Source organism: Salvelinus alpinus, chromosome 8 (genome assembly GCF_045679555.1).
Source record: "Salvelinus alpinus chromosome 8, SLU_Salpinus.1, whole genome shotgun sequence".
Taxonomy (NCBI): Eukaryota; Metazoa; Chordata; class Actinopteri; order Salmoniformes; family Salmonidae; genus Salvelinus; species Salvelinus alpinus.
The window spans coordinates 71,198,213-71,221,320 of NC_092093.1; the positions used below are offsets into that span (position 1 = coordinate 71,198,213).

Here is a 23,108-nt window from a genome sequence, read left to right on the forward strand (position 1 = left end):
CTACAATCTAAGCTAGATGCCCTCAATCTCACACAAATGATCAAGGAACCTTAAAGGTACAACCCTAAATCCGTAACCATGGGCACCCTCTTAGATATCATCCTGACCAACTTGCCCTCTAAATACACCTCTGCTGTCTTCAACCAGGATCTCAGTGATCATTGCCTCATTGCCTGCGTGCGTAATGGGTCCGCGGTCAAACAACCACCCCTCATCACTGTCAAATGCTCCCTAAAACACTCCACCGAGCAGCTCTTTCTAATCGACCTGGTATCCTGGAAGGATATTGACCTCATCCCGTCAGTGGAGGATGCCTGGTTGCTCTATAAAAGTGCTTTCCTCACCATCTTAAATAAGCATGCCCCATTCAAAAAATGCAGAGCTAAGAACAGATATAGCCCTTGGTTCACCCCAGACTTGACTGCCCTTGACCAGCACAATAACATCCTGTGGCGTTCTGCATTAGCATCGAATAGCCCCCGTGATATGCAACTTCTCAGGGAAGTCAGGAACCAATATACTCAGTCAGTTAGGAAAGCTAAGGCTAGCTTTTTCAAACAGAGATTTGGATCCTGTAGCACTAATTCCAAAACGTTTTGGGACACTGTAAAGACCATGGAAAATAAGAGCAGCTGCCCACTGCACTGAGGCGAAGTAATACTGTCACCATCGATAAATCTACGATAATCGATCATTTCGATAAGCATTTTTCTACAGCTGGCCATGTTATTCACCTGGCTACCCCTACCCCTACCCCGGCCAACAGCTCAGCACCCCCTGCAGCAACTTGCCCAAGCCCCCCCTGCTTCTCCTTCACCCAAATCCAGATAACTGATGTTCTGAAAGAGCTGCAAAATCTGGATCCCTACAAATCAGCTGGGCTACACAATCTGGACCCTCTCTTTCTAAAATGATCTGCCGAAATTGTTGCAACCCTTATTACGAGCCTGTTCAACCTCTTTCGTATCGTCTGAGATCCCCAAAGATTGGAAAGCTGCCATGGTCATCCCCCTCTTCAAAGGGGGAGACACTAGACCCTAACTGTTATAGACCTGTATCCATCCTGCCCTGCCTTTCTAAAATCTTCGAAAGCCAAGTTCGCAAACAGATCACCGACCATTTCGAATCCCACCGTACCTTCTCCACTATGCAATCTTGTTACCGAGCTGGTCATGGGTGCACCTCAGCCACGCTCAAGGTCCTCAACGATATCATAACCGCCATCGATAAAAGACAGTACTGTGCAGCTGTCTTCATCGACCTGGCCAAGGCTTTTGACTCTGTCAATCAACGCATTCTTATCGGCAGACTCAACAGCCTTGGCTTCTCAAATGACTGCCTCGCCTGGTTCACCAACTACTTCTCAGATAGAGTTTAGTGTGTAAAATCGGAGGGCCTGTTGTCCGGACCTCTGGCAGTCTATGTGGGTGCCACAGGGTTCAATTCTCGGGCCGACTCTTTTCTCTGTATATATCAGTGATGTTCTCTTGCTGCTGGTGATTCTCTGATCCACCTCTACGCAGACGACACCATTCTGTATACTTCTGGCCCTTCTTTGGACACTGTGCTATCAAACCTCCAAACGAGCTTCAGTGCCATACAACACTCCTTCCGTGGCCTCCAACTGCTTTTAAATGCTAGTAACACTAAGTGCCTGCTTTTCAACCGATTGCTACCAGCCCGCCCGTCCACCATCACTACTCTGGACGGTTCTGACTTAGAATATGTGGACAACTACAAATACCTAGGTGTCTGTTTAGACTGTAAACTCTCACATAAAGCATCTCCAATCCAAAATGAAATCTAGAATCGGCTTCCTATTTCGGAACAAAGCCTCATTCACTCATGCTGCCAAACATACCCTCGTAATACTGACTATCCTATCGATCCTTGACTTTAGCAATGTCATTTACAAAATAGCCTCCAACACTCTACTCAGCAAACTGGATGTAGTCCATCAGTGCCATCTGTTTTGTCACCAAAGCCCCATATACTACCCACCACTGCGACCTGTATGCTCTCGTTGGCTGGCCCTCACTACATTTTCGTTGCCAAACCCACTGGCTCCAGGTCATCTTTAAGTCTATGCTAGGTAAAGCCCCGCCTTATCTCAGCTCACTGGTCACCATAGCAACACCCACCCGAGCACGCGCTCCAGCAGGTATATTCTAGCAGGTATATTTCACTGGTCATCCCCAAAGCCAACACTTCCTTTGCCTGCCTTTCCTTCTAGTTCTCTGCTGCCAATGACTGGAACGAATTGCAAAAATCACTGAAGCTGGAGTCTTTTTTCTCCCCCTCTAACTTTAAGCATCAGTTGTCAGAGTAGCTTACTGATCGCTGTACCTGTACACAGCCAATATGTAGCACACACAACTACTTAATCCTCATATTGTTACTTATCCTCTTGCTCTTTTGCACCCCATTATCTGTACTTACACATCTTCATCTGCACATCTATCACTCCAGTGTTGGAAATTGTAATTATTTTGCCTCTATGGCCTGTTTTTTGCCTTACCTCCCTACTCTTCTACATTTGCACACACTGTACATAGATTTTTCTATTGTGTTATTGACTGTACATTTGCTTACGTGGAACTCTGTGCTATTGTTTTTGTCGCAGTGCTTTGCTTTACCTTGGCCGGTTCGCAGTTGTAAATGAGAACTTGTTCTCAACTGGCCTACCTGGTTAAATAAAGGTAAAAAATTAAATTAGCCAATTTCTGATGTCTTTTTGCAGTGAATAACTCCGTTAGATGTCTGAAGTTTTCTACATTTCCCTGGTTGGCTTTGACCACAACAGACCAACACATATTGTCATCTAATGAGAGGTAGGTCTCATCAGAACTTTAAATATAGTTGTTTAACTATGTTTATGTCATTGGAATGAGCTACATTATCTACTTTTTTTTTACCAGTTCTCTAAGGAGTAACAACCACAACTTGGTGAGGACAACGTGTGAGCTCCTACGTGACGTCATCATGCAGGACTTCCCGGCTGAGATATTTCTCCAGCGTCCCAGTATCGTGCAGGCAAGATACTTTATAAGTTTTCATTTATGGTAAGAAAGAACACTCAGTTCTCCTGTCCTTTTCCAGTATGGCCAAATAGTGCCAACCAGATGACCAGCCACCACCCGTGGCCTGGGCCTTCACAGAGTCAATAGGAGCTACTAGACGGATTGAATCACTGGTATTTAGAGCCATGACATCATTAGCTAGCGACAGAAGGCAGTGAATCTGAACAGGAGACAAATGCCAACTCCAATAACTGAATTCTAGGTTGTCTTTTATTTAGTGTTGTGTTATTTGCAGCTCCTACTGTATATCAGCCTTTTGTTTCTGGGCCTTTTGTTTCTGAGCTGGAAGTGTTCAATCGGTACAATCACTCTTTTATGAATGGTTATAAACTAGACCGTTTATCATTGCTGTTCTGTGGTATAATGCCATTGAAGGAGAGCATCTGAACGCACTTACGTGCCTTAAACCTGACTTAAAGCTGAAATCCGCATAAGGTGACACCACGCCACTGTTCGCCCCAGCACATTTGTTATTATTTTAGTTTTGTTGATGAAACAGAGGAGAAGAGCAGCCAGAATTGAAAAAATATATATATTTTCCTGGCACCACACTCCCAGAGCCCTCATCTCCTCCCTGTAGGCTGTCTCGTCATTGTTGGTAATCAAGCCTACTACTGATGTGTTGTCTGCAAACTTGATGATTGAGTTGGAGGCGTGCGTGGTCACACAGTCATGGGTGAACAGGGAGTACAGGAGGTGGCTGAGCATGCACCCTTGTGGGGCCCCAGTGTTGAGGATCAGCGAAGTGGAGGTGTTGTTTCCTACCTTCACCACCTGGGGGCGGTTCATCAGGAAGTCCAGGACCAAGTTGCACAGGGCCAGGTTCAGACCCAGGGCCTCGAACTTAATGATGAGCTTGGCGGGTACCAAGTCCATATTATGGCAAGAACAGCTCAAATAAGCAAAGAGAAACAACAGTCCATCATTACTTTAAGACATGAAGGTCAGTCAATCCAGAAAATGTCAAGAACTTTGAAAGTTTCTTCAAGTGCAGTTGCAAAAACCATCAAGCGCTATGATGAAACTGGCTCTCATGAGGACCACCACAGGAAAGGAAGACCCAGAGTTACCTCTGCTGCAGAGGATAAGTTCATTAAGAGTTACTAGTTTCAGAAATTGCAGCCCAAATAAATGCTTCACACAATTCAAGTAACACACACATCTCAACGTCAACTGTTCAGAGGAGACTGTGTGAATCGGGCCTTCATGGTCGAATTGCAGCAAACAAACCACTACTAAAGGACACCAATAATAATAAGAGACTTACTTGGGCCAAGAAACACGAGCAATGTACACTAGACCTGTGGAAATCTGTCCTTTGGTCTGATGAGTTCAAATTTGAGATTTTTGGTTCCAACCGCAGGGCGTTAGTGAGAAGCAGAGTAGGTGAACAAATTAACTCAGCATGTGTTGTTCCCACTGTGAAGCATGGAGGAGGAGGTGTGATGGTGTGGGGGTGCTTTGCTGGTGGCACTGTTGGTGATTTTATTTAAAATTCAAGGCACACTTAACTAGCATGGCTAACACCGCATTCTGCAGCGATACACCATCCCATCTGGTTTGCGCTTAGTGGGACTATAATCAGTTTTCTACAGGTCAATGACCCACCACACCTCCAGACTGTGTAAGGGCTAAAGCAGCCAACAAGTGCTCAGCATATGTGGCAACTTCTTCAAGACTGTTGGAAAAGCATTCCAGGTGAAGCTGGTTGAGAGAATGCCAAGAGTGTGCAAAACTGTAATCAAGGCAAAGGGTGGCTACTTTGAAGAATCTAAAATATATTTTGATTTTACACTTTTTGGTTACTACATGATTCCATATGTGTTATTTCATATTTTTGATGTCTTTACTGAGTAGGTGTGTCCAAACTTTTGACTGGTACTGTGTGTGTGTATTCAGAACCCTTCCCTTTTTCCACCTTTTTGTTACGTTACAGCCTTATTCTAAAATGGATTAAATAAAAAATATTCCTCATCAATTTATACACGATACCCCATAATGACAAAGCAAAATCAGTTTTTTTGACATTTTTGCACATTTATTAAAATTGAAAAACAGATGCCTTATTTACATAAATATTCAGACCCTTTGCTAGGAGACTAGAAATTGAGCTCAGGTGCATCTTGTTTCCATTGATCATCCTTGAGATGTTTCTACAACTTGATTGGAGTCCACCTGTGGAAATTCAATTGATTGAACATGATTTATAAAGGCACACACCTGTATATATAAGGGCCAACAGTTGACAGTGCATTGTCCGAGCAAAAACAAAGCCATGAGGTCGAAGGAATTATCTGTAGAGCTCTGAGACAGGATTGTGTTATGGCACAGATCTGGGGAAGGGTGGGGGGGGAAAAAATAAAAAATTCAGCATTGAAGGTCCCCAAGAGCACAGTGGCCTCCTCATTCTTAAATGGAAGCAGTTTGCTCAGTTTGGTGATCCAATCGGGGGACAAGGGCCTTGGTCAGAGAGGTGACCAAGAACCTGATGGTCACTCTGACAAAGCTCCAGAGTTCCTCTGGAGATGGGAGAACCTTCCAGATGGACAACCATCTCTGCAGCACTCCACCAATCAGGCCTTTATGGTAGAATGGCCAGACGAAAGCCACCTAAAGACTCTCAGACCATGATAAACAAGATTCTCTGGTCTGATGAAACCCAGATTGAACATTTTGGCCTGAATGCCAGTCCTTACGTCTGGAGTAAACCTGCCACCATCCCTACAGTAAAACATGGTTGAGGCAGCATCATGCTGTGGGGATGTTTTTCAGCGGCAGGGACTGGGAGACTAGTCAGGATCGAGGGAAAGATGAACAGAGCAAAGTACAGAGATCCTTGATGAAACTTGCTTGAGCGCTCAGGACCCCAGACTGGGGAGAAGGTTCATCTTCTAACAGGACAACGACCCTAAGCACACAGCCAAGACAACGCAGGAGTGGCTTCAGGACAAGTCTCTTAATGTTCTTGGGTGGCCCAACCAGAGCCCGGACTTAAACCAAATCGAACATATCTGGGGAGACCTGAAAATAGCTGTGCAGTGACACTCCCCATCCAACCTGACAGAGCTTGAGAGGATCTGCAAAGAAGAATGGAAGAAACTCCCCAAGTATAGGTGTGGCAAGGTTGTAGCGTCAATTTTAATTTATTTTTATTTCACCTTTATTTAACCAGGTAGGCCAGTTGAGAACAAGTTCTCATTTACAACTGCGACCTGGCCAAGATAAAGCAAAGCAGTGCGACACAAACAACACAGTTACACATGGGATAAACAAACGTAGAGTCAATAACACAATAGAAAAATCTATATACAGTGTGTGCAAATGTAGTAAGATTAGGGAGGTAAGGCAATAAATGGGCCATAGTGGCAAAATAATTACAATGTAGCAATTAAACACTGGAGTGATAAATGTGCAGAAGATGAATGTGCAAGTAGAGCTACTGGGGTGCAAAAGAGCAAAATAATTTAACAATATGGGGATGAGGTAGTTGGGTGGGCTATTTGGAGATGGGCTATGTACAGGTGCAATGATCGGTAAGCTGCTCTGACAGCTGATGCTTAAAGTTAGTGAGGGAGATATGTCTCCAGCTTTTGATTTTTGCAATTCGTTCCAGTCATTGGCAGCAGAGAACTGGAAGGAAAGGCGGTCAAACGAGGAGTTGGCTTTGGGGGTGACCAGTGAAATACCTGCTGGAGCGCGTGCTACGGGTGGGTGCTGCTATGGTGACCAGTGAGCTGAGATAAGGCGGGGCTTTACCTAGCAAAGACTTATAGATGACCTGGAGCCAGTGGGTTTTGGTGACATATGAAGCGAGGGCCAGCCAACGAGAGCATACAGGTCCCAGTGGTGGGTAGTATATGGGGCTTTGGTGACAAAATGGATAGCACTGTGATGGACTACATCCAATTTGCTGAGTAGAGTGTTGGAGGCTATTTTGTAAATGACATCGCCGAAGTCAAGGATCGGTAGGATAGTCAGTTTTACGAGGATATGTTTGGCAGCATGAGTGAAGGATGCTTTGTTGCGGAATAGGAAACCATTCTAGATTTCATTTTGGATTGGAGATGCTTAATGTGAGTCTGGAAGGAGAATTTACAGTCAAATTAGACACCTAGGTATTTGTAGTTGTCCACATATTCTAAGTCATACCCAAGAGGACTTGAGGCTGTAATTGCTGCCAAAGGTGCAACAAAGTACTGAGTCTGAATACTTATGTAAATGTAATATTTAAAAATATATTTTTATTTTATTTTCAAAAAATTCTAAAAACCTGTTTTTGCTTTGTCATTATGAGATATTGTGTGTAGTTTGAGGGGTAAACGTATTTAATACATTTTAGAATAAGGCTGTAAAGCAAAAAAATGTGGAAAAAGTCAAGGGGTCTGAATACTTTCCCTAATGCAGTGTATATTTTTGCGGATCCCCTGCAATTACCTTTGCGGACTCCTAGGGGGTCAACTTTATCCTACTCCGTCTTAGGTACTCTGTTTTAATGTAAGTTTGACCATATAACTGATCCTTATTCTCTGATTTTTCCCGTGTTCCAGAACCTCCTGTCCATCCTGAGGCTGACTCCAGGTGAGAGTGAGGCGGGCTACCTGAGACTGCAGGCAGTGGCCTGTCTACAGCAGCTGTGTGTGGGGCTGAGGAGGAGACTTCGTTTCCACAGAGACCCCAGCTTCTACTCCGCAAAGCAAGGTTGGATTACATCTGGATTATTTAATTTTTATTTAATCAGGATGTCTAAAAGAGTTGAGAATATAATTTTCAAGGCCGAGATGGCTTTATAGTTATTACGCCTATGCGGATTTACTTTCACTACTTGGCACAGATTTAGTTGAGTGTGTGATTCAGTTGACATACCAATTATCACTTGGCAGCTAAATTTAATTTCTGCTCAGACACTGTGTCCTGCTGGGTCCCATGTGTCTGAGTAACTCTCAGATAAGAGTGCATCTCACTTATGAAGAACTCTCTTGTTATTTTTCATATCTAACTTCATTGCGCCAGGTCCTATTTGTAGTCTAATTCTCTTTGATCAGAGTCAGACCTAATCCTTTCCTACGGATCCCATGGTACTTATCTAAGAGTAGAGGTTTTCTACTCCGGTGTCTTAATCATTATTGTTATGCAGCAAAGGCAAATTCTAGGCAACTAATGATGATGATTATTTTCTCTTTCCCTCCTTCCCTCCGTCTTGCGTTCTCCTCCGTAGACCCAGTGTCCCAGAACTCGTCACTGTCTTACTCCCAGGAGGTGCATGGGGGGGGGGCCCAGCGCTCCCTGGCCTCGTCCCCAGGAGGAGAGTGCTTTCCTCGGCCCTCTGTGGTGGGGCGTAACGGCCAAAGGCCCAGAGGGGACGGCCAAGATGGGGATGCTGCCTCCAACAGGTCTGTGTCTGTTGGTGTGGTTGTTGATGTTATTTTTACAGTCAGTCCGGACATTTCTAATTGACTAATTTATTTACCGCTTGCCTCTCAGCAGCAGTAGCTCTCAGAGAGGTGGAGCTGCCGCTCAGGCCTCCAGGCAGACCGCTCCCTCGCCTGCAGACGCAGCTCAACTAGAGCTGCCTGATCTGGGGGTGGAGGACGTGCTCGAACTGCAGCTCCAGCAGCTCAGCCTGGCCCAGTTTACTGTGGCCACCATGGAGCATGCCATACCACTGCTCAGGACAGGTAGGAGTGAGAGATTTTCTTGCCTGTGTGTTTGAACAATGTGTGTTCTCTCTCTCCGACTATGTGAAGATTTTTCAGCCAACATTATTAATTAACAAAAGTGTTATCTCCCCCAGACGGCGTGCGTGTGTTCCGGGGTGTGTGTGAGCTGCTGTGTGAGGCGGTGGTCCTGCTGAGAGACGGTGTGTGTGATCTGGTCTGGGACGACACCAGCCTGGTGGGGATGGAGCTGGCAAGTCACAACACCCCGCAGTATTAATATCTGAATACTTACTGATCCACTGGCACTAGCTAGCAGACATTAGCTAGCAGACTCACAGTGAAGATAAGCAGAGCACAAATGTACTTATATATTACACATTTGCCAAAGTGAGTGTATAATGAACATGATGTCATTCTGCAAAATGCATGAAAAGTGACACATTTCAGATTTTTCCTCTGCTGTGTGTGTGCTGGAGGTTACTGAACAGTAAATAGTTAGAATCCTGTACTGTTCTTTCGGTCACAACATACTCATACAGATTTGACCATGTAAAGTCATTTGTTATTTGTATCCTGTTAAGAGTGCCTGCTTCTCTGTAAGGAGATGTATACTCTTGTCAACCCAAGGCCCTCTCTTGTCCTCCTCTCCCCCAACTGGTTTAATAGGACCCCCGAGCAGCCCAGGGTCCAAGCTGTTTTGTCATCTTTAGCTGGAGAATAGCTTGCTGTGTCACTGCCAGGCTTCTTCAGGGCTCCCCTAAGACTGTTTATTCTGGCCTGGGTTTCTGCTGCCCTCTGCTGGTGTCTGTGCTGTTCTTGGCTTGCGTTTTACAGGGAGAGGGTTCATGATTGATGATTGATTATGATTTGTGTTTGTGTTGTTTTCAGAGGGAGAAGCTGAAGATTACCATGGAGACACTGGGTGACATCATGACCTATCATGAGAGCTGTTCCTCAGACTGTCCTGAGAGTTCATTGGTCCAGCACAGACTGGCCTACGTAGCCACTGCCATCTTCACCATCAGACTGCTGCAGACCATCCTGCCCCTGGAGAAGGTGTCTTTGTTATTTTTTGTCACAGTACTTTTTGAGCTGCATGACTAACCCTAACCAAACAGATACGTTTCTCCTCTCCAGGCCAGTGGTCATCTCCCGGAGAGTGCTGTGGCAGTCCTCTTGTCTCTGTGTCTGGACCGGCCCTTCAGCTTGGCCTATCCCAGCATGGCGGAGGCTGCGGTGGCCTACCTGGAGCAGGTGAACCCTGAAGGCCATGACCTCTACAGGAGGACCAGCCGTGCTGCTCTCTGGATGGAGTCCACCTGCATGTTTCTTAAGGAGACGCAGCAACAGGTACTGAGATAGACGAGGCTCGTTTGGAAAGGAGTAGTAGGTGCTCAACCAACGTAATACCAGGTGCAACCAAAAACCATGAGAGGATCTGGAAGGAATAGGTGTGATTCTCCTGGAAGAGGAGAATCTTTTGTAAAATAGTAAGATATGGGTGTTTTTGCTGGAAGATAATGTAGATATTACAAAAAAGACTGAGCTTACATGTTTTACTGTTGCACCAGAGTACAATGTTAAGGAGTTTGTCTCTATTCCTCCACAGGGAGATAAGAACTGGCTTGAGTTACTGGAGCTGGCAGACCAGGCCATAGATGGTTTTCCATACCACCAACACCTACCCATTGTCAAGGAGTGCATCCACATCTGCTCCTACTTGTAAGTTATCTATTACTACTACTACTTCTATTTATGGTAGAGTGAGAAGTCCCCTTTCTGTAAGATAAATACTGCTCATAACTCATTCGATGAATGGATTCATTGTATTTATTTTCCTACTGTGTTATTGACTTGTTTATTGTTTACTCCATGTGTAACTCTGTGTTGTTGTCTGTTCACACTGCTATGCTTTATCTTGGCCAGGTCGCAGTTGTAAATGAGAACTTGTTCTCAACTAGCCTACCTGGTTAAATAAAGGTGAAATAAAAAAATACAAAATTCATTAACACATTGTCTTATTTGTGGTTGTATCATCAGGTGGAAGTTTGAGCAGGCCAGTCCGCTGCTCCAGACAGAGAGCCAGAGGGTTCTACTGAAGCTTCTGACCCATCCCCTCCTCCCTGTGAAGACTGAGACCTACACCTGCACTCTCAATGTAGTCAAGGTGAGGTCAACCCATAGAGATCTATTCAATACGATCGGTAATCTGGTAATGCTGGCACTTAACAGATGTTTGGTAGGACAACGATATCATAACATTGCTAATGCTTTTGACCTCTCACCTCTTCATGCGAGGTCATCTGGTAAGCATGTTGTTCACTTTTGACCCCTTAGGAGTGTCTTGGGGTTCAGAATGTGGTCAAGCCCGTGTCGTCAGTCTGTAGTGGGGTTCATTTCCTCCTTCACCCCAAAGTCCTCTACCAGATCAGTGCATTTGGACTCCAGGACCCAATTGGGAAGGTAGTATGTGTTTACACGCATGTGTTGTTTAGTGACAAATCAATCTGCTTCTCAAGGGTTTGTCTAAGGTCATATAAAATGTTGACAATGTGTAGATGTTGCTCTAGACATACAGCACTGAACCACTTTTTTAAAAGGTCATTATTGCAAAACACAATTTATTCTCAATGGCTAAATGAAGGATAAATGGACAAGAAACAGTTGGCTGGCTTGTGGAAGAGACGTATTGTTATACTGCCTGCTGTGGGTTCAGGAGTTGATGTGTGATCTATAGGTAAACTCTGCTGCCAAGGATATTCTGCTCTTTCTGCTGAAGTGCCCATTAATGATGACAGCATCAACATGGGACAGGTTCAACCAGGCACTTTACCCAGTCATCCCCATATTACAGGTACTCTACACACACCACACACACTCAATGTTTGGCATACATTGGTTATACACATTGAGTGCTCATGAAGTGAAATACAATTTTTACCTTTTTATGTAGTACTTTGGAAGGGAAAATGCCTTAGTGGAATTGCACTTTTTCAGAAAATAACAATCATAGTGAAACGTCTTGCATCCTTCTGAGTACAGTGCACCATATGGAGCTGCTGCCAAGCAATATTTAGTTATCTGCTCATTTGCATATTCTGTGATATTGTAACAGTTTTTACCAACAAAAAAAAGCTTTTTATTAAACGTTGGTGTTTGAAGCAACTGAAATCCAGACAATTGAACCTGAATATGCATGGGCTCTTGACAAGGTCGTCAAGTTTGATTTAATTTGCAGCCTTTCGTCTCTGAGCCTGTCACGTCAGTAGAAACCAGATGAAACATTCTCTAATCACGGTGATGCATATTTATTTACTGTTGTGCTCAGCTGGAATTCCCAGACCTTACCGTGTGTGTGTGTGTGTGTGTGTGTGTGTGTGTGTGTGTGTGTGTGTGTGTGTGTGTGTGTGTGTGTGTGTGTGTGTGTGTGTGTGTGTGTGTGTGTAGAGTTACGCAGGCACAGAGGATGCGCTGGGAAACTGTGTTCTTCTGATAAGTGAAGTGTCAAACGAGGTGAGAGACGGCGTGTTTCCAAACACAGCCAAGTTGAGAGCTGCGCTACGACTACTCTTCACTAAGGAGCCGGAGTAAGTGAGCGTGTCTGTGTAGTAGGGGACTGTTTCTCTGTGTTTGTGTGTGGTAGAGCTGCACGATTAATCCCATTTTAATCGAAATTGCAGTATTGAAATTTGCATTTAGCCGTCTAACTTCCATTTTTTTTTACTTTTGATTTTTTCCTCGACTTGACAGAGTTTTCTCTCCATCTCTCCTCTTTTGGCCGTTTCCCAACCCCACACGAAGCCCTCCCCCCTGTCACTCAAGCATGCAGTTCCTTGAACTCGAGATTCTCTAAGTGCATTGACCAAATAACAGCATGCAGTCAAATGATTTTTCCAAACAAGAACGACGCAGCTTTCCACTTTGCATCTACATATTTTACTAGTTAGTTGTTGTGCCCCAAAAAAAGTGAGTTAGCCCTTAATGCTAATCGCTAGCTGGCTAACTAACTCCGCTGAGATTTGGCAAATCTTGCTTGCAAACTTTTGCTCTAATACAGGGCGGTACCAGTGGTGGAGCACATCAGCATTGTTTGTGGAATGTGCCTATTTCAATCTAATTAGGGTCTCATGGAAAACACTTACCAACACTTTGGTTCCTACTTTGTCACAACCATCTCCTCCCTTGTCTTGCCAAACAAAACTGCATTCCAAGTGCCCGTTGTATTCCACCCATACATTTAGAATTATTATTCTATTTCTATGATTCCAACAGTTTACCCAAGACGATTTCTATGTGTGTGTGTGCGTGCACGCCAGAGTATTTGAGCGGTTGGAAATCACGCTCATCGCTCATGGAGCGGTGCTTGCGCACTGAAAGACTGCCACTCCAAATTCGCTCCATTCATTAAAATCACAGTTTAACCAAAACCCATCTATTTTTGTGATGACATGGACTTACCATAAGGGTTTTAAGTATTGAAACCAAACCATATGATTTGAATGAAAAGTATTTGAATAAACATGAAAAGGTGAATGTAAGAATCACACATTTCAAATAGGCTACATGTTATATTAAACAGCATATAAACACTCTAAATAGGTCAGGAGCCAGACAGGGAGCCTAAGAAGGAACGGAAATAAATTATTTTGGCTATGTTCTTTCAATTATTTCATGGCTATAGCCTTCAAAGAAATACATTTTGAAGCATTTGCGAGTTTGACCCAATAGGCTGGTAGGGACATAAAGCACTCAGCATTTAAACAACATTTCATTGTATTAAATCATTATAGTCTATAAATTGTGCAAATAGGCTGTGACTTACTTAGAATTAAATACAAATGAAATGAAAAATGACTTATTAGTGCCTTTGAATTCAATTTGAGAAACATACGTTTTGGCCAGTCTATGGCTTCAGGCTCAGGCGATGGTGCCTGGAGTGCAGGCCAGCAGCGGAGAATATCTTCTTCACAGAGCCACCGGGGATGTTAAACACCCTTTTGGCCCCTCTTGCCAGGCTGGGCAGAGATGCAGAGTTGTTTTATTTTTCTATAGGTAGGCCTAAAGGTTTGTAAGCAAAATAACCCAATCAAAGCGGAAAGCTCCTTGAACGTGGGAATATGCCAGGCCTTATTGTGCCAAAATCAATTATGGCCTATAGATAATATAACAAAAAATGAACGAAACATTTAAGAGCAGATTTTTTGGTTCATAAATACTTTGCTACAATGACACACTCAGTTATCTACCCACCTCGTTCTTTTCTTTTAACGTGCGCGTAGTAAGTGCTCCATCATGCTTTTGGGATACGTGTCTTTTCAGATTCCACAATGATTATTTAGTTGTGGACACTACATCACCACACTCCCTCTCTTGGTCGTCATCTTTGTAAGTCACCTTGATTTTGCACCTGTGTGTTTTATCAGTTTCTTTATGAAAATATTTAGTGAACTCCATGACAATAGCTAAAGCAAGGGGCTACAGCAGCACACAAGTAGACTACAAATGTGTGTTGGGCCTGGCATCCCCTGAGCTGGTGAAGTGAGCGCTCCAGCTCTTAGCTCCGGTCCTAGCTCCGGTCCTAGCTCCGGTCCTAGCTCCGGTCCTAGCTCTGGTCCAGCTCCGCTCTGCTCCGCTCACATACTCTGGTGCACGTGTGCATGTGAGGAAAAAGGCAAATTTGTTTGAGTGTGTGTCTTTACTTTTTGAAGCTGTCAACTGAATTTGACATTGACTCTCGAGGGCGTTGTAAAACCAGACAACTGTCTCAGTGTTTAGCTATTCTGCTTTCCAACACTGTGTGTTGATGTTGATGGGCATATTACTCCTGTCACTTGTTATAAGCTGATGGACTCATCAACTCTGTCTCTGGCTGGGGGCTCTTTGTAATGGTTATGGAAAACAGCCATCTTCTCCACACAGTCCCTGTCTGTCTATACTGCTGTTGTATGAATATGTATAGTTACTCTCTTTATTGTGCTGTGTACTCAGTTAGCTCCTCAGTGTTGTATGGAGGATGTATTAGTTGTATATGAAAGTCCTGTATCTTTGACTGATTCATAGACACAAAGAACAGAGAGAGAAAAGACAGAGATTGATTATTTGAATGCTTGATCAGATTTTCCCCTCTATGCATTTAGCAGCATTTAACTGCTGATTTTTTTCAAATGTTTGATGGCATACGAACACGGCATAAGCCATGGGAAAATGTGGAGAATAGCAGGAAACTAGCTTTAAAACTCCACATTTCTCTCAGCCCCTGACAAAATGTGGAGAATAGCAGGAAACTAGCTTTAAAACTCCACATTTCTCTCAGCCCCTGACAAAATGTGTAGAATTGCAGGAAACTAGCTTTAAAACTCCACATTTCTCTCAGCCCCTGACAATGTGTAGAATTGCAGGAAACTAGCTTTAAAACTCCACATTTTCTCTTAGCCCCATGGCAAAATGTGTAGAATTGCAGGGAATTTGCTTTGAAGCTGCAATTTTTCTCTCAGCCCCTGACAAAATGTGTAGAATTGCAGGAAACTAGCTTTAAAACTCCACATTTCTCTCAGCCCCTGACAATGTGTAGAATTGCAGGAAACTTGCTTTAAAACTGTAAAATGTTCTCTCCACCCCATGGCAAAATATATAGAATTATAGGAAATTAGCTTTGAAACTGCCATTTTTCTCTCAGCCCCATGGCAAAATATGTATAATTTAAGGGAATTACTTTGCCGCTGCTAAATAAAATCCCAGGTAAACACTGTTGCTATATCGATTAATTAATAGGTTGATTGATTGATGACCTACAGTCCCATACCTCTGAGTATTTGGTGTGATTGCAGGGTCCGAGCTGCAGCAGTCCAACACCTTCTTCCCCACCTGACCAGTGTAGAGGGGGCTACTACAGTCAGACCAACCCTGGAGGGTCCTGTCCTCTCCTCTCTCCCCTCCCTCTTCTGTCTCAACAATGCACTGGACATCAACCTGGACAGCAGCGACAAGTCCTTCCTCAAGGTAAGGATAGACGTGCAGCGACATACAGACAACGTTGGCCTTTTATCCCGATGCAAGTAAAGAGGTATAGTTATGTGACAGAGTGCAGAGTGTACACTACACGACTTTCAAAATCTTAACATCGCTCAGCCTCTCACATTAAACTACCGTCTTTCATGTATTTTTTTTTGTCTTGCCAACGTAGTGGTGCGCACACTAAACGATCTGGCGCAGACAGGGGGTCTTACACAACATTATTCACTTGCTCGTGAGGATTCTCCATACCACCACATTGTCTCACCAAAACAGTGTGATGTGATTCGATCAGGCAGTGCCCAGATAGGGTTCTACCTGTGCAGACCGAATGCCATTTTGCCCTTCCAGTCTCCAAAGGGACCTTTTGTGTGATTTCCGCCAAAATGATACAAAAAAGTACGGAAGAAAGTGTCATTGTTGTTCGGAACCCACTGCCTGCAAGTCGTCGTCAAGTTCGCCACCACATACCCCGTCCATTGTTTGAGCCTGTTGATCTGCCCTGTACCTAGCTTGCGCGCTCCCGGTTGTGCCTATTTCCCAGTCTGCCCTGTACGGATATTGCATGTGCCCAGTATGGAAACATGCATGGCTTGAGAGTTGCGGTCACTGGTCGTGTGTGTGTAGCTATCTACCTAGTTTAAATATCAACAGTACTGCCACAGCAGCATAACATTTGATTAACACTTGATGACACTTGATTTAGCCTATATCATCAGTATTTTGGTCTGGTTGGCTGATATGCACAGCAGAGAGAGGCAGAAAGAGGTAAATCGGAATCAATAAAATAAATCTAACTAGCAGATTTAAATCAATCAACATCAATGATCAGCTGATAGCCCACCCTCTTTTCTGATGTAATTCATGTCTTTAGGCGGCACTGCAACTACTTTTTGTCATGTAGTGCATGTGGACACCTGCTCGTCAAACATCTCATTCCAAAATCATAGGCATTAATATGGAGTTGGTCCTTCTTTAACTGCTATAACAGCCTCCACTAGATGTTGGAACATTGCTGCGGGGACTTGCTTCCATTCAGCCACAAGAGCATTAGTGAGGTCGGGTACTGATGTTGGGTGATTAGGCCTGGCTCGCAGTTGGCGTTCCCATTTATCCCAAAGGTGTTCGATGTCAGGGCTCTGCAGGCCAGTCAAGTTCTTCCATACCGATCTCGACAAACAATTTCTGTATGGACCTCGGTTTGTGCATAGGGGTATTGTCATGCTGAAACAGGAAAGGGCCTTCCCCAAACTGTTGCCACAAAGTTGGAAGCACAGAATCGTCTAGAATGTCATTGCATGCAGTAGCATTAAGATTTCCCTTCACTGGAACTAAGTTGCCTAGGCCGAACCATGAATAACAGCCCAGACCATTATTCCTCCTCCACCAAACTTTACAGTTGGCACTATGCATTGGGTCAGATGGTGTTCTCCTGGCGTCCGCGAAACCCAGATTCGTCCATCGGACTGCCAGATGGTGAAGTGTGATTCATCTCTCCAGAGAATGCGTTTCCACTGCTCCGAAGTCCAATGGCGGCGAGTTTTACACCGCTCCAGCCGACCCTTGGTATTGCGCATGGTCATCTTAGGCTTGTGTGCGGCTGCTCTGCCATGGAAACCCATTTCATGAAGTTCCCAACGAACAGTTCTTCCAGAGGCCGTTTGGACCTCGTTAGTGAGTGTTGCGACTGAGGACAGACTATTTTTACGCGCTATGCGCTCCAGCACTCTGCGGTTCCGTTCTGTGAGCTTGTGTGGCCTACCACTTCGCAGCTGAGCCATTGCTGCTCCTAGACGTTTCCACTTCATAATAACAGTACTTACAGTTGACCGGGGCAACTCTAGCAGGGCAGAAATTTGACTAACTGACTTGATGGAAAGGTGGCATCCTATGACGGTGCCACGTTGAAAGTCACTGAGCTCTTCAGTAAGGGCATTCTACTGCCAATGTTTGTTTATGGAGATTGCATGGCTGTGTGCTCAATTTTATACACCTGTCAGCAACGGGTGTGGATGAAATAGCAGAATCTACTCATTTGAAGGGGTGTCCACATACTATTGTGTATATATAAATCAAATCAAATGTTATTTGTCACATGTGCCGAATACAACAGGTGTAGTAGACCTTACTGTGAAATGCTTACTTACAAGCCCTAGATTTAAAAGATTTGCTAAATAAAATAAAAAAGTAACACAATAAAATAACAATAACGAGGCTATATACAGGGGGTACCGGTACCGAGTCAGTGTGCGGGGGGGTACAGGTTAGTCGAGGTAATTTGTACATGTAGGTAGGGGTGAAGTGACTGTGCATAGACTATGCATATAGTGTAGCTAGTTTACAATTTGTGATGATGAGTGAGTGTTGTTGTGTGGCAAAGATGCGCTAGGCTGGTCTCTCCAAGAATGTCCGCTGACCCCCGCCAATTCATGTGCACTCATTGTTTCTTTATATCAATTGGCTGTTAATGCTGACCAATTCCCGTACGTATCACATATATATTTAGTCTTGATGTTATCATTAATCTCCTCAATTCACCAAGTAATCTACAATGTTTGGTTGCGGTCATTTCTGTTCATTCAGACAATATATTATTACATTCACACCATTCTCGTTCTCAAAGTGGAAACGTTGTTTGGAGAGCTAAAAAACTGTAACACATATGATCAAGAAGCTTTGGTTTATTTCATTCTATTTACCAGTTTTGTCGATTTCTTCATTGTCTTTATTTGTGTGTGGTTTCTCTGTCTTGCTGTTTCAAGTGCGTACATGTACCTGACCTGCGCTCCACATAGGTGTGGCTTCAAGGTCCCTATTTTACATGTTGCATAAATAAATAGGCCCATGCTAAAAAATATATATATATATGTTTTTGCTACAGAGGCATTTGGTGTGTTATGAATTTCGAGATATTCATTTTATTTTTGAGCACATGCCCCCTGTGCATGGCCCTGGATTAGATTGTTAATGTAGCTAGAACGAGCTGTGGGTCTAAGCAGGCTCTTTAGCAAGCTCATTGGCTATTTGCTGATCACATTCTTAAAACTTGTCGTTGCAAATCTCACACTACAAGAGCATTGCAGATTTTGTGCCCATATAATCAAGTATGTTTGAAAATATCGGTACGTCTGGGACTACTCAAAGACGGGATCAGTAGCCCTCCGATGGCGTGTCTGACTCGCTCACATCAAACGAGCGTTGGTGACGTCCACTCCCCCCGAGTAGGCAACGACATGGGGATTTTTCTTTCCGATCTCAAAAGAAAAACGTGTCTGGGACCGCTAAATCGGGGCCAAATCATGTAGTGTACCACTGGGTTAAATTGTTCTTACTGTTAGTTGTTTATTTCTTTATAACCATAGGTGGAGTCAGTGGAGAAGCTGTTCAGCATCTTGACCTCTGACACTGTTGACCTGACCCTCAGGAGGTCAGCAGCAGAACAACTGGCTGTCGTCCTACAGGGTGATGTAGCGCTTCATATCCTCCACACAATGCATTTAGGATTAGCAAGGGATATGTAGATCAAAAAATATTTTTGGGGGAAAAGGGCATAACACTAGACATAACTCTCCTAAGCTTTGTTAGTGTTGACCTAGAACATCAAAATGGTTTGCAAAGAAAATAAAGTTGAGGAAAATATAAACGTTTTGTGCGAATAGTCACACAAAGAAAAGCTTGCCATGTTTTTGCAAAGGCGTATGCTTCTACCCACCACCATATGTTTAGGATAAATAATGGAAGTAACTTGAGAAAGGAAAAATATGCAAATTCCATGTATTCTTAGGGTCTAGCATTGTTAGGCAGACAACACTTCATTTGTATTATTGATAGGCCTATTAAGTTATTACTTTCAATCTATTTTCTCCACAGAAACAGCAATGCACCCAGTGTTGAAGAGTCTTGGTGTAACAGATAAAGTGATCTGCTTCATCACAGAGAGTGTGAACGGCCACAGGAAGGTGAAAAGACCTCACAGATCAGCTTACATATGAATATGTATGTTTGTCTATGTTCGCTGTGTTAACACGTGTGTGTTCTTCCTCCAGAGCATGGACTGCCTGTTGGAGCCGTGTGTGTGTATTCTGAGAAAGCTGGTGTATGCAGACCCCTCCCTGAGGCATCTTCTGGCTGAGAAGAACCCCCTCCTCATCACTTTGCTCAGGGGTACGTTCCCAACACAACTCATTTAGCAACCATCACAGTCCAACGCTATCACACTGCTCTGAGTGACGTTCACACACAACTCATTCACTCGGGCACAGCTAAACACATTTCGTTGCCCAGCTGAGGGATAAGTTTGCATTACAACTCAGCGAGTAACGTTTGAACAGTTTAACACTGCCCTGGGGTTCATTCACATCACAACTCATTCAATTTAGGCATTACGTTGTACAGTTTTAGAGGTATGTTCACAGGACCTAGACGTTCACATTGGTAAACACATTCTGTTGCACCTCTCAAAGGCCTTCACAAGGTTAAACAATCACATAGCTAAACCCTCACTGGAATCAACTGAGTGTACGTTCACCACCGCTAATCACTGAACGTTTTCTAATTGTTTGTTTATCCTGTTAGCTTCATTGCTTGTCAAGGAGAACAAAGGGGATGTTCGTGAGGCGGCTGTGTTGATGTGTCTGCTGCTCTTTGATGAGATTGCCACAGTAGAAGTGTGGTATGTGTTCTTCCCGCTCTCATCTGAATTAATTTGTTTGCTTTTGATTTTAGCACTATTTCCTACAGAGCAAAGGTGTGGTAAAGCATTTTATTGTTTTACCTAATCAGGTCGGAAAATTACAGCTCCGACGTGGCTCTCTCACCATTCTCTCTCCCTGTGTCCGTCATACGAAGGTAATGAAGTAGCCTAACTTTATTGATAGTCACCAATATTTACTTTTTATATTGATGTCAGTCTGTCTATTTACATATGAATGGTGTTATATCTAGTAACTACATGCTCTACCCTCCTCTCTCTCCCCCTGCTCACTCCCCCTCCTCTCCCTCCATAGGTACAGCCTACCGTTCCAGGCCGCGTCCCACCATGCGGTGAGCCCCTACTGCTCCGTCCTGCCCCCCTACTCTGACCTCCTCTCCCTGACCCCCGCTAAGGAGACCCTGCAGCTGGCCTGGAACACCGCATGGCATTCTGGGATAGATAACCTCTTGGAGCAGCTCCGTGGGATCCGCAGTGATGTCGCCGAGTAAGTGATGTCATCACGTCACACCTTATGTACCTTGGATGTCAAGTTTGTTTTTGTTGACCTTCATTTTACCAAGGACGTTAATTGAGATTGTTCACTAGCTACAATGTTTACTAGAACGTTCTGGGGAAGAGTTGCAGACAGTTTCTGTTGGACTGCTAAAGTGATGGATCAGACGCCTCAGCTGTCTTCATTTTTGTCATGTAACCTAATGCAGACAACAGACGAGGAAGCCTCACCGTTCCTGTTTTAACTTAACTAATCACACCAGAGGTATACAACTAAACAATGGATCAATTCAGGTGTCACTATCATGCACAAAACTATCACTGTCTTAATGCAGACTGGCATCAAAGTAAATTAGAAAGAAAATTATAAAGAAATCAGAAAGGAAAAGGCCGCACACTGCTGCTCATGCTCTCAGGTGATATTTATAACAACGTTTCGACCCTAAGGTCTTCATCAGGCATCCATATCCCAGGTGGGGGTGGAAGGTCCTATATATAGAGGCAGTACTCAGTCACATCACATCCTGAAACAGGAGGTAAAAAATGTATAACATAGGTTCACAATATTTACATTCAAAATATATGATCATACACAAGGAATGTGATCAATATTTACAGTAATATATAGTTGAAGTCGGAAGTTTACATACACCTTAGCCAAATACATTTAAACTCAGTTTTTCACAATTTCTGACATTTAATCCTAGTAAAAATTCCCTGTTTTAGGTCAGTTAGGATCACCACTTTTATTTTAAGAATGTGAAATGTCAGAATAATAGTAGAGAGAATGATTTATTTCAGCTTTTATTTCTTTCATCACATTCCCAGTGGGTCAGAAGTTTACATACACTCAATTAGTATTTGGTAGCATTGCCTTTAAATTGTTTAACTTGAGTCAAACGTTTCGGGTAGCCTTCCACAAAATGTTGGGTGAATTTTGGCCCATTCCTCCTGACAGAGCTGGTGTAACTGAGTCAAGTTTGTAGGCGTCCTTGCTCGCACATGCTTTTTCAGTTCTGCCCACACATTTTCGATAGGATTGAGGTCAGGGCTTTGTGATGGCCACTCCAATACCTTGACTTTGTTGTCCTTAAGCCATTTTGTCACAACTTTGGAAGTATGCTAGGGGTCATCGCCCATTTGGAAGACCCGTTTGCAACCAAGCTTTAACTTCCTGACTGATGTATTGAGATGTTGCTTCAATATATCCACATAATTTTCCTCCCTCATGATGGCATCTATTTTGTGAAGTGCATCAGTCCCTCCTGCAGCAAAGCACCCCCACAACATGATGCTGCCACCCCCGTGCTTCACGGTTGGGATGGTGTTCTTTGGCTTGCAAGCATCCCCCTTTTTCCTCCAAACATAACGATGGTCATTATGGCCAAACAGTTCTATTTTTGTTTCATCAGACCAGAGGACATTTCTCCAAAAGGTGCAATCTTTGTCCCCATGTGCAGTTGCAAACCGTAGTCAGTTTTTTTAATGACGGTTTTGGAGCAGTGGCTTCTTCCTTGCTGAGCGGCCTTTCAGGCTATGTCGATATAGGACTTGTTTTACTGTGGATTTAGATACTTTTGTACCTGTTTCCTCCAGCATCTTCACAAGGTCCTTTGCTGTTGTTCTGGGATTGATTTGCACTTTTCACACCAAAGAACGTTCATCTCTAGGAGACAGAACGCGTCTCCTTCCTGAGCGGTTTGACGGCTGTGTGGTCCCATGGCGTTTATACTTGTGTACTAATGTTTGTACAGATGAACGTGGTACCTTCAGGCATTTGGAAATTGCTCCCAAGGATGAACCAGACTTGTGGAGGTCTACCATTTTTTTTCCTGAGGTCTTGTCTGATTTCTTTTGATTTTCCCATGATGTCAAGCAAAGAGGCACTGGGTTTGAAGGTAGGCCTTGAAATACATCCACAGGTACACCCCCAATTGACTCAAATGATGTCAATTAGCCTATCTGCTATCCGAGCAGCTAACCGATCGCTGCAGCTGTACATAGTCCATTGGTATAAAGCCCACCCAATTTACCTACCTCACCCCCCATACTGCTTTTATTTATTTACTTTTCTGCTCTTTTGCACACCAGTATCTCTACTTGCACATGATCATCTGATGATTTATCACTCCAGTGTTAATCTGCTAAATTGTA

General features: G+C 43.8%; 1 protein-coding gene across 2 annotated transcripts in view; it reads left to right on the plus strand.

The window, feature by feature from the left end:
• The window catches only part of rttn (rotatin), a 61,726-nt gene that overhangs the window by 4,742 nt on the left and 33,876 nt on the right, over positions 1-23,108 (plus strand). Inside the window, exons 5-24 of one of the 2 annotated variants that reach the window (XM_071414918.1) lie at positions 2,741-2,831; positions 2,919-3,033; positions 7,628-7,778; positions 8,296-8,470; positions 8,562-8,755; positions 8,872-8,987; positions 9,626-9,793; positions 9,875-10,087; positions 10,347-10,459; positions 10,778-10,904; positions 11,075-11,200; positions 11,475-11,591; positions 12,185-12,324; positions 15,565-15,736; positions 19,111-19,210; positions 19,619-19,707; positions 19,795-19,912; positions 20,324-20,420; positions 20,531-20,596; positions 20,755-20,946. In XM_071414918.1, the coding sequence (XP_071271019.1) occupies positions 2,741-2,831; positions 2,919-3,033; positions 7,628-7,778; positions 8,296-8,470; positions 8,562-8,755; positions 8,872-8,987; positions 9,626-9,793; positions 9,875-10,087; positions 10,347-10,459; positions 10,778-10,904; positions 11,075-11,200; positions 11,475-11,591; positions 12,185-12,324; positions 15,565-15,736; positions 19,111-19,210; positions 19,619-19,707; positions 19,795-19,912; positions 20,324-20,420; positions 20,531-20,596; positions 20,755-20,946 (2,680 nt within the window). The remainder of the gene's footprint in view (positions 1-2,740; positions 2,832-2,918; positions 3,034-7,627; positions 7,779-8,295; positions 8,471-8,561; positions 8,756-8,871; positions 8,988-9,625; positions 9,794-9,874; positions 10,088-10,346; positions 10,460-10,777; positions 10,905-11,074; positions 11,201-11,474; positions 11,592-12,184; positions 12,325-15,564; positions 15,737-19,110; positions 19,211-19,618; positions 19,708-19,794; positions 19,913-20,323; positions 20,421-20,530; positions 20,597-20,754; positions 20,947-23,108) is intronic. The other variant, XM_071414919.1, reaches the window with a different exon arrangement.